Source organism: Physella acuta, unplaced genomic scaffold, assembly GCF_028476545.2.
Source record: "Physella acuta isolate Inbredline_101_S28 unplaced genomic scaffold, ASM2847654v3 ptg000209l, whole genome shotgun sequence".
Taxonomy (NCBI): domain Eukaryota; kingdom Metazoa; phylum Mollusca; class Gastropoda; family Physidae; genus Physella; species Physella acuta.
The window spans coordinates 327,474-345,274 of record NW_026731728.1 but is presented as its reverse complement, the minus strand read 5'-3'; the positions used below and the strand labels follow the sequence as shown (position 1 = coordinate 345,274).

Here is a 17,801-nt window from a genome sequence, read left to right as displayed (position 1 = left end):
ACACCCCAGATATCCCGGGCCACACCCCAGATATCCCGGCCCACACCCCAGATATTCCGGGCCACACCCCAGATATCCCGGCCCACACCCCAGATATCCCGGGCCACACCCCAGATATCCCGGCCCACACCCCAGATATCCCGGCCCACACCCCAGATATCCCGGCCCACACCCCAGATATCCCGGCCCACACCCCAGATATCCCGGCCCACATCCCAGATATCCCGGGCCACATCCCAGATATCCCGGCCCACACCCCAGATATCCCGGCCCACACCCCAGATATCCCGGGCCACACCCCAGATATCCCGGCCCACACCCCAGATATCCCGGCCCACACCCCAGATATCCCGGCCCACACCCCAGATATTTCGGGCCACATCCCAGATATCCCGGCCCACATCCCAGATATCCCGGCCCACATCCCAGATATCCCGGGCCACATCCCAGATATCCCGGCCCACACCCCAGATATCCCGGCCCACATCCCAGATATCCCGGGCCACATCCCAGATATCCCGGGCCACATCCCAGATATCCCGGGCCACACCCCAGATATCCCGGCCCACATCCCAGATATCCCGGGCCACATCCCAGATATCCCGGGCCATATCCCAGATATCCCGGCCCACATCCCAGATATCCCGGGCCACACCCCAGATATCCCGGGCCACATCCCAGATATCCCGGCCCACACCCCAGATATCCCGGGCCACACCCCAGATATCCCGGGCCACACCCCAGATATCCCGGGCCACAACCCAGATATCCCGGCCCACACCCCAGATATCCCGGCCCACACCCCAGATATCCGGGGCCACACCCCTACTACAGGTATGAGATGATTTCGAAAGTTTTAATTCAAGCTCTGTTGTTTGATTTTTAAATTCCGTGGCCACAAAATGTGGGTTCAAAATGTTTTAGTTTGAATACAAATCTCATCTAATTGTTGTGTTAAACCCTGGCATCACTCGTGTCTAGCAGCTGAATTTTGAGATGGATCATAATCGTTCCATTGATACAATCACAATCATTTGATGGATCATTTCTCAATCATTCTTGGATTTTATCACAATCATTCAATAGAACTAACTCAAAATCATTTCCTGATTGTTAACACAATTACATCATTGTTTGTATCAGTTTATTGATAAAGCGAGAACATCATAGCTATACACATCATAGCTATACACATCATGATGTTTATATACAGAAATGTACAAATCTTGAAACACAGGTTTAAGGCTAAAAGATGCAACAATACAAATATGACTTAACTTAATAGATACAAAGCTTCAACGGTACAACACACCGTCGTATATTTTCAATCAGGATCCCCAATGTATGGACTAATGCGCCCCATCAATCAAATAGATTAGCAACTTTATAGATATATCACAGTCTGCCCCTCAAATGTTCATATCACAGTCTGCCCCTCAAATGCTCATATCACAGTCTAGCCCCCAACTGTCATTCATACCCTGCCAGTCCAATGGTTTATAAAATAAAAGTAATGCGCCGCTCTACACCAGTGAGGTTCCCTACAGTTAAAGCACATCGTAACGCCCATAGGAAGAGGAGAGCACAGTGTCGCTAGTTTCAAATTTCGTTTCACTTGTTTATTTGGAGAACTACGTCAAGTAATCATGTAGCACAATAACTGAAGGTTAATATCGACCGAGAGATGAAGTTGATCAGCTCAAAACCAAATCTAAAAGCGCAGATATTGAGTTGACTGACGATAAATGTCTACACATCACAAACCCGCTGTGTCCGATACAAATGTTTACTAAACACAAAACTTGATGACTTCAGTAGTCCAGCACTCAGCCTAGTCTGTTCATGTCAGCCGTCTGTCCATTTGTCTTCTAATGTCCAGCATTGTCCATTTGTCTGCGTTAAATGATGGTCTACCCTACAAACTACACATCAATGGTAGCGGCTAACGAAATGCGAAGGTTCCCACCTCCTAATGATGCCGTCAACTTGAGCCCTTTCTCCCTTTAGCGGCACGTCCTAATGGTGGGCGATTTTAACGGCTCGTAGTAGTAGGTCTATTGATTATCCTTCTAGTAGGTCTATTGATTATCCTTCTAGTAGGTTTATTGCCCTTCTAGTAGGTATGTTGATTGTCCTTTTGGTAGGTCTACTAATTGTCCATATCCTGCTAGTAGGTCTATGGATTGCCCTTCTAGCAGGTCTACTGATTGCCCTTCTAGCAGGTCTGCTGATTGCCCTTCTAGCAGGTCTACTGATAGCCCTTCTAGTAGGTCTATTGCCCTTCTAGTAGGTCTACTAATTGTCCATATCCTGCTAGTAGGTCTATTGATTGCCCTTCTAGTAGGTTTACTGATTGCCCTTCTAGTAGGTCTATTGATTGTCCTTCTAGTAGGTTTACTGATTGCCCTTCTAGCAGGTCTACTGATTGCCCTTCTAGCAGGTCTACTGATTGGCCTTCTAGCAGGTCTACTGATTGCCCTTCTAGCAGGTCTACTGATAGCCCTTCTAGTAGGTCTACTAATTGTCCATATCCTGCTAGTAGGTCTATTGATTGCCCTTCTAGTAGGTTTACTGATTGGCCTTCTAGCAGGTCTATTGATTGCCCTTCTAGTAGGTCTACTGATTGCCCTTCTAGTAGGTCTATGGATTGTCCTTTTGGTAGGTCTATGCAGGTTTACTGATTGCCCTTCTAGTAGGTCTACTGATTGCCCTTATAGTAGGTCTATTGCCCTTATAGTAGGTCTATTGCCCTTCTAGCAGGTTTACTGATTGGCGTTTTCATTTTTCCCGGCTAGTAACGTGCTTTGCCTGTCTACAACACTGGTCTCGGCCACGTTGTCGGGCTTGAAGATCAAGCAGAGCAGGAGGCGGTGGTAGGCGCGCTGGAAGTTGGCGTCCATGATGGTGTAGATGAGGGGGTTGAGGCTGTACATGACCCAGGCCAGGAAGGGCGACCAGATGTGCGGCATCGGGTACCGCAGCTTGTTGTCGATGGTGTTGATGGCGAAGAAGGGCGTGGTCCCCAGCAGGAAGCCGACGAAGATGAGGATCATCATGCCGGTCAGGCGGAACGACTCCCGCTTGGCGCGCTGCTTGCGGTACTGACTGCCCCGGGAGGCGCGTCGCCGTGTCGTGCACACGACCCAGCCGATGCGGGCGTAGCAGACACAGATGAAGACGCAGGGCACGACGTAGCCGGCCGTGATGGTGGCGATCTTGTGCGACTTACTGCTGGAGGCGCTAAACGTGCACTGGAGGATACGCTCCTGGAAGCAGAAGGAGCCCCACCAGTCCACCAGGGGCGTCAACACGAAGATGAAGGGCAGGGCCCAGCACAGGCTGCAGGCGCCGACAAACCACGAGGTCTGGGTGTAGCGGGTGTGGCTCTGTGGGTGGACCACGTGCAGGAACCTGGGGGTGGAGTCACAAGAGTTGGTTGTCATGGGGACATGGTGAGACATGAATACGTGTAGCTGGGGGTGGAGTCACAAGAGTTGGTTGTCATGGGGACATGGTGAGACATGAATACGTGTAGCTGGGGGTGGAGTCACAAGAGTTGGTTGTCATGGGGACATGGTGAGACATGAATACGTGTAGCTGGGGGTGGAGTCACAAGAGTTGGTTGTCATGGGGACATGGTGAGACATGTTGGTTGTCATGGGGACAGAGACATGAATACGTGTAGAAAGTGTAGAGCATGCATGGAATCACCTACAGAGACGATGTTACAGGAAGTAGTGACGTCACTCACCTGTATAGATTTATGGGAGTTAGGAGGATGAGCTATGGTACTAGATGATGACGTGACTCAACTGTATAGATTTATGGGAGTAAGGATGATGAGCTATGGTACTAGATGATGACGTGACTCAACTGTATAGATTTATGGGAGTTGGGAGGATGAGCTATGGTACTAGATGATGACGTCACTCACCTGTATAGATTTATGGGAGTTGGGAGGATGAGCTATGGTACTAGATGACGTGACTCAACTGTATAGATTTATGGGAGTTGGGAGGATGAGCTATGGTACTAGATGATGACGTCACTCACCTGTATAGATTTATGGGAGTTGGGAGGATGAGCTATGGTACTAGATGACGTGACTCAACTGTATAGATTTATGGGAGTTGGGAGGATGAGCTATGGTACTAGATGATGACGTCACTCACCTGTATAGATTTATGGGAGTTAGGAGGATGAGCTATGGTACTAGATGATGACGTCACTCACCTGTATAGATTTATGGGAGTTGGGATGATGAGCTATGGTACTAGATGACGTGACTCAACTGTATAGATTTATGGGAGTTAGGATGATGAGCTATGGTACTAGATGATGACGTCACTCACCTGTATAGATTTATGGGAGTTGGGAGGATGAGCTATGGTACTTGATGATGTGACTCAACTGTATAGATTTATGGGAGTTAGGATGATGAGCTATGGTACTAGATGATGACGTCACTCACCTGTATAGATTTATGGGAGTTGGGATGATGAGCTATGGTACTAGATGACGTGACTCAACTGTATAGATTTATGGGAGTTGGGAGGATGAGCTATGGTACTAGATGATGACGTCACTCACCTGTATAGATTTATGGGAGTTAGGATGATGAGCTATGGTACTAGATGACGTGACTCAACTGTATAGATTTATGGGAGTTGGGAGGATGAGCTATGGTACTAGATGATGACGTCACTCACCTGTATAGATTTATGGGAGTAAGGATGATGAGCTATGGTACTAGATGATGACGTGACTCACCTGTATAGATTTATGGGAGTTGGGAGGGTGAGCTATGGTACTAGATGATGACGTCACTCACCTGTATAGATTTATGGGAGTAAGGATGATGAGCTATGGTACTAGATGATGACGTCACTCACCTGTATAGATTTATGGGAGTTAGGATGATGAGCTATGGTACTAGATGACGTGACTCAACTGTATAGATTTATGGGAGTTGGGAGGATGAGCTATGGTACTAGATGATGACGTCACTCACCTGTATAGATTTATGGGAGTAAGGATGATGAGCTATGGTACTAGATGATGACGTGACTCACCTGTATAGATTTATGGGAGTTAGGATGATGAGCTATGGTACTAGATGATGACGTCACTCACCTGTATAGATTTATGGGAGTTGGGAGGATGAGCTATGGTACTAGATGATGACGTCACTCACCTGTATAGATTTATGGGAGTTGGGAGGATGAGCTATGGTACTAGATGATGACGTCACTCACCTGTATAGATTTATGGGAGTTAGGATGATGAGCTATGGTACTAGATGATGACGTCACTCACCTGTATAGATTTATGGGAGTTAGGAGGATGAGCTATGGTACTAGATGATGACGTCACTCACCTGTATAGATTTATGGGAGTAAGGATGATGAGCTATGGTACTAGATGATGACGTCACTCACCTGTATAGATTTATGGGAGTTAGGATGATGAGCTATGGTACTAGATGACGTGACTCAACTGTATAGATTTATGGGAGTTAGGATGATGAGCTATGGTACTAGATGATGTGACTCACCTGTATAGATTTATGGGAGTTAGGATGATGAGCTATGGTACTAGATGATGACGTCACTCACCTGTATAGATTTATGGGAGTTGGGAGGATGAGCTATGGTACTAGATGATGACGTCACTCACCTGTATAGATTTATGGGAGTTAGGATGATGAGCTATGGTACTAGATGATGACGTCACTCACCTGTATAGATTTATGGGAGTTAGGATGATGAGCTATGGTACTAGATGATGTGACTCACCTGTATAGATTTATGGGAGTTAGGATGATGAGCTATGGTACTAGATGATGTGACTCACCTGTATAGATTTATGGGAGTTGGGAGGATGAGCTATGGTACTAGATGATGTGACTCACCTGTATAGATTTATGGGAGTTGGGAGGATGAGCTATGGTACTAGATGATGACGTCACTCACCTGTATAGATTTATGGGAGTTAGGATGATGAGCTATGGTACTAGATGATGACGTCACTCACCTGTATAGATTTATGGGAGTAAGGATGATGAGCTATGGTACTAGATGACGTGACTCAACTGTATAGATTTATGGGAGTTGGGAGGATGAGCTATGGTACTAGATGATGACGTCACTCACCTGTATAGATTTATGGGAGTTGGGAGGGTGAGCTATGGTACTAGATGATGACGTCACTCACCTGTATAGATTTATGGGAGTTAGGATGATGAGCTATGGTACTAGATGACGTGACTCAACTGTATAGATTTATGGGAGTTAGGATGATGAGCTATGGTACTAGATGATGTGACTCACCTGTATAGATTTATGGGAGTTAGGATGATGAGCTATGGTACTAGATGATGTGACTCACCTGTATAGATTTATGGGAGTTGGGAGGATGAGCTATGGTACTAGATGATGACGTCACTCACCTGTATAGATTTATGGGAGTTAGGATGATGAGCTATGGTACTAGATGATGACGTCACTCACCTGTATAGATTTATGGGAGTTAGGATGATGAGCTATGGTACTAGATGATGACGTCACTCACCTGTATAGATTTATGGGAGTTAGGAGGATGAGCTATGGTACTAGATGATGACGTCACTCACCTGTATAGATTTATGGGAGTTAGGATGATGAGCTATGGTACTAGATGATGACGTCACTCACCTGTATAGATTTATGGGAGTTAGGAGGATGAGCTATGGTACTAGATGATGACGTCACTCACCTGTATAGATTTATGGGAGTTAGGATGATGAGCTATGGTACTAGATGATGACGTCACTCACCTGTATAGATTTATGGGAGTTGGGAGGATGAGCTATGGTACTAGATGATGACGTCACTCACCTGTATAGATTTATGGGAGTTAGGATGATGAGCTATGGTACTAGATGACGTGACTCAACTGTATAGATTTATGGGAGTTAGGATGATGAGCTATGGTACTAGATGATGACGTCACTCACCTGTATAGATTTATGGGAGTTGGGAGGATGAGCTATGGTACTAGATGATGACGTCACTCACCTGTATAGATTTATGGGAGTTAGGAGGATGAGCTATGGTACTAGATGATGACGTCACTCACCTGTATAGATTTATGGGAGTTAGGATGATGAGCTATGGTACTAGATGACGTGACTCAACTGTATAGATTTATGGGAGTTGGGAGGATGAGCTATGGTACTAGATGATGACGTCACTCACCTGTATAGATTTATGGGAGTTAGGATGATGAGCTATGGTACTAGATGACGTGACTCAACTGTATAGATTTATGGGAGTTAGGATGATGAGCTATGGTACTAGATGATGACGTCACTCACCTGTATAGATTTATGGGAGTTGGGATGATGAGCTATGGTACTAGATGATGACGTCACTCACCTGTATAGATTTATGGGAGTTAGGATGATGAGCTATGGTACTAGATGACGTGACTCAACTGTATAGATTTATGGGAGTTGGGAGGATGAGCTATGGTACTAGATGATGACGTCACTCACCTGTATAGATTTATGGGAGTTAGGATGATGAGCTATGGTACTAGATGACGTGACTCAACTGTATAGATTTATGGGAGTTGGGAGGATGAGCTATGGTACTAGATGATGACGTGACTCAACTGCATAGATTTATGGGAGTTAGGATGATGAGCTATGGTACTAGATGATGACGTCACTCACCTGTATAGATTTATGGGAGTTGGGAGGATGAGCTATGGTACTAGATGATGACGTCACTCACCTGTATAGATTTATGGGAGTTAGGATGCTGAGCTATGGTACTAGATGATGACGTCACTCACCTGTATAGATTTATGGGAGTTGGGAGAATGAGCTATGGTACTAGATGATGACGTCACTCACCTGTATAGATTTATGGGAGTTAGGAGGATGAGCTATGGTACTAGATGATGACGTCACTCACCTGTATAGATTTATGGGAGTTGGGATGATGAGCTATGGTACTAGATGACGTGACTCAACTGTATAGATTTATGGGAGTTAGGATGATGAGCTATGGTACTAGATGATGACGTCACTCACCTGTATAGATTTATGGGAGTTGGGAGGATGAGCTATGGTACTAGATGATGACGTCACTCACCTGTATAGATTTATGGGAGTTGGGAGGATGAGCTATGGTACTAGATGACGTGACTCAACTGTATAGATTTATGGGAGTTAGGAGGATGAGCTATGGTACTAGATGATGACGTCACTCACCTGTATAGATTTATGGGAGTTGGGAGGATGAGCTATGGTACTAGATGATGACGTGACTCACCTGTATAGATTTATGGGAGTTAGGATGATGAGCTATGGTACTAGATGATGACGTCACTCACCTGTATAGATTTATGGGAGTTAGGATGATGAGCTATGGTACTAGATGATGACGTCACTCACCTGTAGAGAGCGATGGTACTGAGCAGCATCATGTTGACGCCAATCATCCAGATCCTGAGGGCCGCATGCAGTTGACACAGGATGGGCGAGAGTGGCCAGGACTTGCTGTAGAAAGTCAGGGCCTGTAGGGGCAGCACCACCGAGCAGTAGGCCAGGTCCGACACGCTGAGGTTGCAGATGAGGATACTGTTGATGTTGTTCCTGAGCCGACTGGTCAGGATAGCTAGCACGGTCAGGATGTTGCCGAACGCCCCGAACACGGCCAGCACGACGGTCAACACCGTGGCCATCTCAAAGACGATGTCCGGGTAGCAGTCGATGCCGTCACAGGTGGCGTTGCTGCTGGACTCGTCCACCAGCGCCGAGCTGTTCATGGTCCTCTACTGACCACCGTCCAGCACAAGCTGTATGGCCAGTCAAATGTATCCAATCTTTGATTGAAAGAACCAGTCACGTGACGCCAGACGATGACCTCAACACGCCCGACTTGAGCCTGTCTTGTCAGTTGTCATCCCAGTTGTTTCTGTTCGCTGGTCGCCACCTAGGATAAAGAAATATGATTTAGTTCTGCCGTCTGACGCTTGTCTGATTGCTATAGCGGGTAACATGACATCTAGTCCAGGTGTTGCTGGTCATCTGATAGAAACTGTTGACTGGTCACAGGGTAGGGAGTGGCTCTCATGATTGGTCAGCGGTTTTTTTCTGGGTCGAGTACGGGTCAAGGGTCGATTACGGGTCAAGGGTCGAGTACGGGTCAGGGGTCGAGCAGGGGCCTTGTATTTAATATTTTTTTCTTTGGTACTGGTTCACTGACAGACGGAGGTGTTTTTGGACGAAACGTGGAAGGTGTTTTCTCTGTCCCCACCCAAGGGATGCACCAAACTCACGCCTCCCCCGACACTTCCTAAGTGAGCTCCCCCCAGGAACACCCCCAACCCCCCTGTGTGAACTCCCCCCCCCCCTGGAACACCCCAACCCCCCTGTGTGAGCTCCCCTGAGCTATGTGAGTACATTCCTAACCTTCAGCGCGTGTTTACAGTCGTCACATGGCAGGCGCAGGTAAGGCGGGCTCAGCTTACAGCTGGGCCTATATGAGTAGTCCCACACGACACGTTACTTGTCTACGGCTTTGTGGCTGTAGTAACTTGTCTTGCATGTTTGACCGCTGTCTTTCATTGTCTTATCTGTCTTAAAGATCCTATCCACCCCCACCCCCCCCCCCTAACTTGACACGACCTGACCAGATGACAAATCAATAAGTGGACACACTGGGTACACACCTCAGCTGCCCGTATTGCCTTCATATTTCAGCAGTAAACCAATGGCCACCCAAACCATTCGAAAGCTGACCCCTCAATCAACAGCTGACCCCTCAATCAACAGCTGACCCCTCAATCAAAAGCTGAACCCTCAAACAAAACCTACTGCCGGTTTACACAAGCAAACACTTCTATACCCCCCATTACATCCTACTCCACCCCCATTACACCCCAACCCACCCCCATTACATCACACCCCCATTACATCACACTCACCCCCACCCCCATTACATCCCACTCACCCCCACCCCCATTAGATCACACCCCACCCCCATTACATCACACCCCCACCCCCATTACATCACACCCCCATTACATCACACTCACCCCCACCCCATTACATCCCACTCACCCCCACCCCCATTAGATCACACCCCACCCCCATTACATCACACCCCCACCCCCATTACATCACACCCCACCCCCATTACATCACACCCCCACCCCCATTACATCACACCCCCATTACATCTCACCCCATCCCCATTACATCCCACCCCATCCCCATTACATCACACCCCCATTACATCTCACCCCATCCCCATTACATCACACTCACCCCCACCCCCATTATATCCCACCCCACCCCCCAATTACGCCCTCCCCCCACCCCCATTACATCACACCAGAAAGCCGTCGCTTAGTTTCAGGCAAGCAAAGCTATCGGCTCAACCAACCGGAAGTTCTTGATTAGGCTTTGTAAAATGGCTTCCACTTCCTGTATTGTTAGCTTTTGCATGCGCGCTTGTATAAACATATCGACTTGTATGTTGGTGATAGAGTAAGTAGCGGGTGGTAGTGGCTGGTGGTAGTGGTTGGTGGTAGTGGTTGGTGTTGGTGGTAGTGATAGTGGCTGGTGGTAGTGGCTGGTGGTAGTGGTTGGTGCTGGTGGTAGTGGTAGTGGCTGGTGGTAGTGGCTGGTCGCAGTGGCTGGTGGTAGTGGCTGGTGGTAGTGGCTGGTGGTAGTGGTTGGTGCTGGTGGTAGTGGTAGTGGCTGGTGGTAGTGGCTGGTGGTAGTGGTTGGTGCTGGTGGTAGTGGCTAGTGCTGGTGGTAGTGGCTGGTGCTGGTGGTAGTGGCTAGTGCTGGTGGTAGTGGCTGGTGGTAGTGGCTGGTGCTGGTGGTAGTGGCTGGTGGTAGTGGCTGGTGCTGGTGGTAGTGGTTGGTGGTAGTGGCTGGTGCTGGTGGTAGTGGTTGGTGCTGGTGGTAGTGGTTGGTGCTGGTGGTAGTGGTTGGTGCTGGTGGTAGTGGCCGGTGCTGGTGGTAGTGGCTGGTGGTAGTGGCTGGTGGTAGTGGTTGGTGCTGGTGGTAGTGGCTGGTGCTGGTGGTAGTGGCTGGTGGTAGTGGCTGGTGGTAGTGGTTGGTGCTGGTGGTAGTGGTTGGTGGTGGTGGTTGGTGCTGGTGGTAGTGGCTGGTGGTAGTGGCTGGTGCTGGTGGTAGTGGCTGGTGGTAGTGGCTGGTGCTGATGGTAGTGGCTGGTGGTAGTGGCTGGTGCTGGTGGTAGTGGCTGGTGCTGGTGGTAGTGGTTGGTGGTAGTGGCTGGTGGTAGTGGCTGGTGCTGGTGGTAGTGGTTGGTGCTGGTGGTAGTGATTTGTGGTAGTGGTTGGTGCTGGTGGTAGTGGCTGGTGGTAGTGGCTGGTGCTGGTGGTAGTGGCTGGTGCTGGTGGTAGTGGCTGGTGGTAGTGGCTGGTGGTAGTGGCTGGTGCTGGTGGTAGTGGCTGGTGCTGGTGGTAGTGGCTGGTGCTGGTGGTAGTGGCTGTGGTAGTGGTTGGTGGTAGTGGCTGGTGCTGGTGGTAGTGGTTGGTGCTGGTGGTAGTGGTTGGTGCTGGTGGTAGTGGTTGGTGGTAGTGGTTGGTGCTGGTGGTAGTGGTAGTGGTTGGTGCTTATGGTAGTATTTGATCTAGTCCAGCTGTTTCCCTGTGTTGCATGAATTCTGTTAGCACACGCTGATAGCGTGTGGCTTTTATCGTTCGATAGTCGTTAGGTTTTGGGATCCTGCCAGACAGGGGTCAGCCTGTGATTGAAGAACTGCTGGCCGCGACGTGCTGGCCACGACTTGCTCAGTCAGCTGTTTTCTTGTGTCGTCAAATCAGCCAACCCCTACACTCCAGCAATCACAACCCGGTCAAAGTCAACCTAGCCTCGGCCATTGCCTGACCTCCCACCCCCATCCCCCCACCCCCAGCACGGCCACTGTCACCTTACCCCCGGGTTACTTGTTGTGACCGCGTCATCCATTATTGACCGCGGTCTTTCTACAGCGGAGCCCACTTGATTGACTTGTGTGGGGGTGGTAGGCCGGTGTGGTGTGGGGGTGGATGGCCGGTGTGGTGTGGGGGTGGATGGCCGGTGTGGTGTGGGGGGTGGATGGCCGGTGTGGGGGTGGATGGCTGGTGTGGGGTGGGGGTGGATGGCCGGTGTGGTGTGGGTGTGGATGGCCGGTGTGGTGTGGGGGTGGATGGCCGGTGTGGGGTGGATGGCTGGTGTGGGGTGGGGGTGGATGGCCGGTGTGGTGTGGGGGTGGATGGCCGGTGTGGTGTGGGGTGGATGGCCGGTGTGGTGAGGGGGTGGATGGCCGGTGTGGTGTGGGGGTGGATGGCCGGTGTGGTGTGGATGGCCGGTGTGGTGTGGGGGTGGATGGCCGGTGTGGTGTGGATGACCGGTGTGGTGTGGATGGCCGGTGTGGTGTGGATGGCCGGTGTGGTGTGGGGGTGGATGGCCGGTGTGGTGTGGTGTGGATGGCCGGTGTGGTGTGGGGGTGGATGGCCGGTGTGGTGTGGTGTGGTGTGGATGGCCGGTGTGGTGTGGGGGTGGATGGCTGGTGTGGTGTGGATGGCCGGTGTGGTGTGGATGGCCGGTGTGGTGTGGGGGTGGATGCTGGTGTGGTGTGGATGGCCGGTGTGGTGTGGGGGTGGATGGCTGGTGTGGTGTGGATGGCCGGTGTGGTGTGGATGGCCGGTGTAGTGTGGGGGTGGATGGCCGGTGTGGTGTGGATGGCCGGTGTGGTTTGGATGGCCGGTGTGGTGTGGGGGTGGATGGCCGGTGTGGTGTGGGGGTGGATGGCCCGTGTGGTGTGGATGGCCGGTGTGGTGTGGGGGTGGATGGCCGGTGTGGTGTGGGGTACATGGCCGGTGTGGTGTGGGGGTGGATGGCCGGTGTGGTGTGGTGTGGATGGCCGGTGTGGTGTGGGGGTGGATGGCCGGTGTGGTGTGGTGTGGTGTGGATGGCCGGTGTGGTGTGGGGGTGGATGGCTGGTGTGGTGTGGATGGCCGGTGTGGTGTGGATGGCCGGTGTGGTGTGGGGGTGGATGCTGGTGTGGTGTGGATGGCCGGTGTGGTGTGGGGGTGGATGGCTGGTGTGGTGTGGATGGCCGGTGTGGTTTGGATGGCCGGTGTGGTGTGGGGGTGGATGGCCGGTGTGGTGTGGGGGTGGATGGCCCGTGTGGTGTGGATGGCCGGTGTGGTGTGGGGGTGGATGGCCGGTGTGGTGTGGGGTACATGGCCGGTGTGGTGTGGGGGTGGATGGCCGGTGTGATGTGGGGGTGGATGGCCGGTGTGGTGTGGGGGTGGATGGCCGGTGTGGTGTGGGGGTGGATGGCCGGTGTGGTGTGGGGGTGGATGGCCGGTGTGGTGTGGGGGTGGATGGCCGGTGTGGTGTGGGGGTGGATGGCCGGTGTGGTGTGGATGGCCGGTGTGGTGTGGATGGCCGGTGTGGTGTGGGGGTGGATGGCCGGTGTGGTGTGGGGGAGGATGGCCGGTGTGGTGTGGGGGTGGATGGCCTGTGTAGTGTGGGGGTGGATGGCCGGTGTGGTGTGGAGGGCCGGTGTGGGGGTGGATGGCCGGTGTGGTGTGGATGGCCGTTGTGGTGTGGGGGTGGATGGCCGGTGTGGTGTGGGGGTGGATGGCCGGTGTGGTGTGGGGGTGGATGGCCGGTGTGGTGTGGATGGCCGGTGTGGTGTGGGGGTGGATGGCTGGTGTGGTGTGGGGGTGGATGGCCGGTGTGGTGTGGGGTGGATGGCCGGTGTGGTGTGGGGGTGGATGGCCGTTGTGGTGTGGATGGCCGGTGTGGTGTAGGGGTGGATGGCCGGTGTGGTGTAGGGGTGGATGGCCGGTGTGGTGTAGGGGTGGATGGCCTGTGTGGTGTGGGGGTGGATGGCCGGTGTGGTGTGGGGGTGGATGGCCGGTGTGGTGTGGGGGTGGATGGCTGGTGTGGTGTGGGGGTGGATGGCCGGTGTGGTGTGGAGGTGGATGGCCGTTGTGGTGTGGGGGTGGATGGCCGTTGTGGTGTGGGGGTGGATGGCCGGTGTGGTGTGGGGTGGATGGCCGGTGTGGTGTGGGGGTGGATGGCCGGTGTGGTGTGGGGGTGGATGGCCGGTGTGGTGTGGATGGCCTGTGTGGTGTGGGGGTGGATGGCCGGTGTGGTGTGGGGTGGATGGCCGGTGTAGTGTGGGGGTGGATGGCCGGTGTGGTGTGGGGGTGGATGGCCGGTGTGGTGTGGGGGTGGATGGCCGGTGTGGTGTGGGGGTGGATGGCCGGTGTGGTGTGGGGGTGGATGGCCGGTGTGGTGTGGATGGCCGGTGTGGTGTGGGGGTGGATGGCCGGTGTGGTGTGGGGGTGGATGGCCGGTGTGGTGTGGATGGCCGGTGTGGTGTGGATGGCCGGTGTGGTGTGGATGGCCGGTGTGGTGTGGGGGTGGATGGCCGGTGTGGTGTGGGGGTGGATCACCAGTGTTTGGATCACAGCCGGGTTGGCACGGCTCACTCCTGTCCCATCCTAAAAGGTTCGATCGATGCCAGAATGGCCACCACGTGCTGTTTGTTTACAACTGAGACGTCAAGTTTTAATTATAAACATCAGAGTATGGGGGATTATAGGCACCGGATTTGTGGGGATTATAGGCACCGGATTTGGGGGGATTATAGGCACCGGATTTGTGGGGATTATAGGCACCGGATTTGGGGGGATTATAGGCACCAGATTTGGGGGGATTATAGGCACCAGATTTGGGGGGGGGGGATTATATGCACGAATTTGTGGAAATTAAAAACACCGGAATTGCGAGGAATTATAGGCATTGGATTTGTTGGTGATAATTTTTCAGATCATAGCTAGATCAGGAAATATAGTTTGTGAAGTCAAGTCCTATCTACATGCTGAGGAAATGTACAGGTACATCGGTATGACATAAGAAGGCGTCACACAACCACAGATGCAGCACACCTGTCCGGCTTGTATTTGTAAACTTTTAATTAACACCTGCTCAAGTTTTTCAGGTGTTAGTTACAGTGGGCCGGAATAGAGGAAAGACGTCTAGACTTTAGACTCGTCTAGACATTAGACTAGTCTAGACATTAGATTAGTCTAGACATTAGACTAGTCTAGACATTAGACTAGTCTAGACATTAGACTAGTCTAGACATTAGACTAGTCTAGACATTAGACTAGTCTAGACATTAGACTAGACTAGACATTAGACTAGTCTAGACATTAGACTAGTCTAGACATTAGACTAGTCTAGACATTAGACTAGACATTAGACTAGACTAGACATTAGACTAGACTAGCCATTAGATAGACTTTAGACTAGTCTAGACATTAGACTAGATTTTAGACTAGTCTAGACATTAGACTAGACATTAGACTAGTCTAGACATTAGACTAGTCTAGACATTAGACTAGTCTAGACATTAGACTAGTCTAGACATTGGACTTGTCTAGACATTAGACTAGACATTAGACTAGTCTAGACATTAGACTAGTCTAGACATTAGACTAGACTAGCCATTATACTAGTCTAGACATTAGACTAGTCTGGACATTAGACTAGACATTAGTCTAGTCTAGACATTAGACTAGACTAGCCATTAGACTAGACATTAGACTAGTCTAGCCATTAGACTAGTCTAGACATTAGACTAGACATTAGACTAGTCTAGACATTAGACTAGTCTGGACATTAGACTAGTCTAGACATTAGACTAGACATTAGACTAGTCTAGACATGAGACTAGACTAGACATTAGACTAGTCTAGACATTGGACTAATACTAAACAGTGGACTGGTCTAGACAGTGGACTGGTCTAGTCTAGACAGTAGACTGGTCTAGTCTAGACAGTGGACTGGTCTAGTCTAGACAGTGGACTGGTCTAGAAATTGGACTATTCTGGTCCAAGGGGGCTGAGATGACGGTGAGCGGAAAAAAAGTCACAGGAGAAAAAAAAACAGAAAAAAAGTCACAAAAATCTTTTTAGAAATATTTTGATTTATTTGTTAAGAATTGTAAAATTTTGTATATTTATTGTTGTGGGTTGTATTTTTTTTATAGCATAAATTATTTATAGACGTTAAAAGCATTATGGTTTATAACAATTGTAAGTAAAAATACTCTAAGAGAATTTACATAATCTCAACGTTTGTTACGTATTTAGTTAAATTCGCGGTAGAGAAGTTAATTATAAAAGAAATTTAGGCACATTATTGTGTTTTGCATATGTTTTGCCGTAGGCTATTCTATGGTCGGCCTCTCCTCAGTAGGCATTGTCCGAACATATTGTGTGTTTTTGACGTCTTGTGTCAATGACAGCCTTTGAACCGTGTCGGCTTTCTCTTTTGATCACGTGCTTTGTTATGTAATAAGCGCGATAAATGTGGGCAGGAAAGGTGAATGAACTAAGCATAATTATTGTTGCGATCAGTTGAGGGCAGTAAGTCAGATGTTGGTATTTAAAAAAAAAAAAACACGATGAAAACCGCCGACTTTGGAGCATTCTATTAAATGCTATTAATATTATGTTTAACATAAGTACAATCACACACTTCATACTAAAAATTTTTAGATGAATTATAAAAATGATTATGCGTATACAACCTACACACATTACATTACATTTAATTAATCTTAAGTTTATTTGCACTCTCTGAATATTTTTAATACATAAAAGTATTAACAAATTTCATGTAAATATATATTGGTGACTTTTTTTCCTGTGACTTTTTTTCCTACAATCGAGATGACTGCAGTCAAGGGCCCCCGATTTTAGGGGCCCCTAAATTCACTACTTAACTGTTGGTTTTCACTATAAAAACCAGTTTCAATGTTTGCATCACAAGCTTCATATATATATATATATATATATATATATATATATATATATATATATATATATATATGTATATATATATATCAATAAATTTCAGTCTAGGGCCCTGCTCAAGCTTAATTGGCCCCCGCGTGTAGACCTAACGTCTCATGTTAAACCGTGTAGACCTAACGTCTCATGTTAAACCGTGTAGACCTAACGTCTCATGTTAAACCGTGTAGACCTAACGTCTCATGTTAAACCGTGTAGCCCTAACGTCTTATGTTAAACCGTGTAGCCCTAACATGTTAAACCGTGTAGCCCTAACGTCTCATGTTAAACCGTGTAGACCTAACGTCTCATGTTAAACCGTGTAGACCTAACGTCTCATGTTAAACCGTGTAGCCCTAACGTCTCATGTTAAACCGTGTAGCCCTAACGTCTCATGTTAAACCGTGTAGCCCTAACATGTTAAACCGTGTAGCCCTAACGTCTCATGTTAAACCGTGTAGCCCTAACGTCTCATGTTAAACCGTGTAGCCCTAACATGTTAAACCGTGTAGCCCTAACGTCTCATGTTAAACCGTGTAGCCCTAACATGTTAAACCGTGTAGCCCTAACGTCTCATGTTAAACCGTGTAGCCCTAACGTCTCATGTTAAACCGTGTAGCCCTAACGTCTCATGTTAAACCGTGTAGCCCTAACGTCTCATGTTAAACCGTGTAGCCCTAACGTCTCATGTTAAACCGTGTAGCCCTAACGTCTCATGTTAAACCGTGTAGCCCTAACGTCTCATGTTAAACCGTGTAGCCCTAACGTCTCATGTTAAACCGTGTAGCCCTAACGTCTCATGTTAAACCGTGTAGCCCTAACGTCTCATGCTAAACCGTGTAGACCTAACGTCTCATGTTAAACCGTGTAGACCTAACATGTTAAACCGTGTAGCCCTAACGTCTCATGTTAAA

General features: G+C 49.4%; 2 protein-coding genes across 7 annotated transcripts in view; one reads left to right on the top strand and one right to left on the bottom strand.

Annotated features, from left to right (window-relative positions):
• LOC131937417 (histone deacetylase 6) overlaps positions 1-17,801 on the top strand; it is a 204,671-nt gene that overhangs the window by 120,929 nt on the left and 65,941 nt on the right. The window lies entirely within an intron of this gene.
• Positions 1,128-17,801, bottom strand: part of LOC131937420 (protein trapped in endoderm-1) — a 34,423-nt gene continuing 17,749 nt past the window's right edge. For 3 of the 5 annotated variants that reach the window (XM_059294823.1, XM_059294825.1, XM_059294826.1), the window contains exons 2-3: positions 8,441-8,981; positions 1,128-3,411 (exon numbers count right to left, since the gene is read on the bottom strand). In XM_059294823.1, the coding sequence (XP_059150806.1) occupies positions 2,763-3,411; positions 8,441-8,814 (1,023 nt within the window). In that variant the 5' untranslated portion in view covers positions 8,815-8,981 and the 3' untranslated portion in view covers positions 1,128-2,762. Of the gene's footprint in view, positions 3,412-8,440; positions 9,084-17,801 lie in introns of those variants that run through there. The other 2 variants (XM_059294828.1, XM_059294827.1) reach the window with 2 other exon arrangements.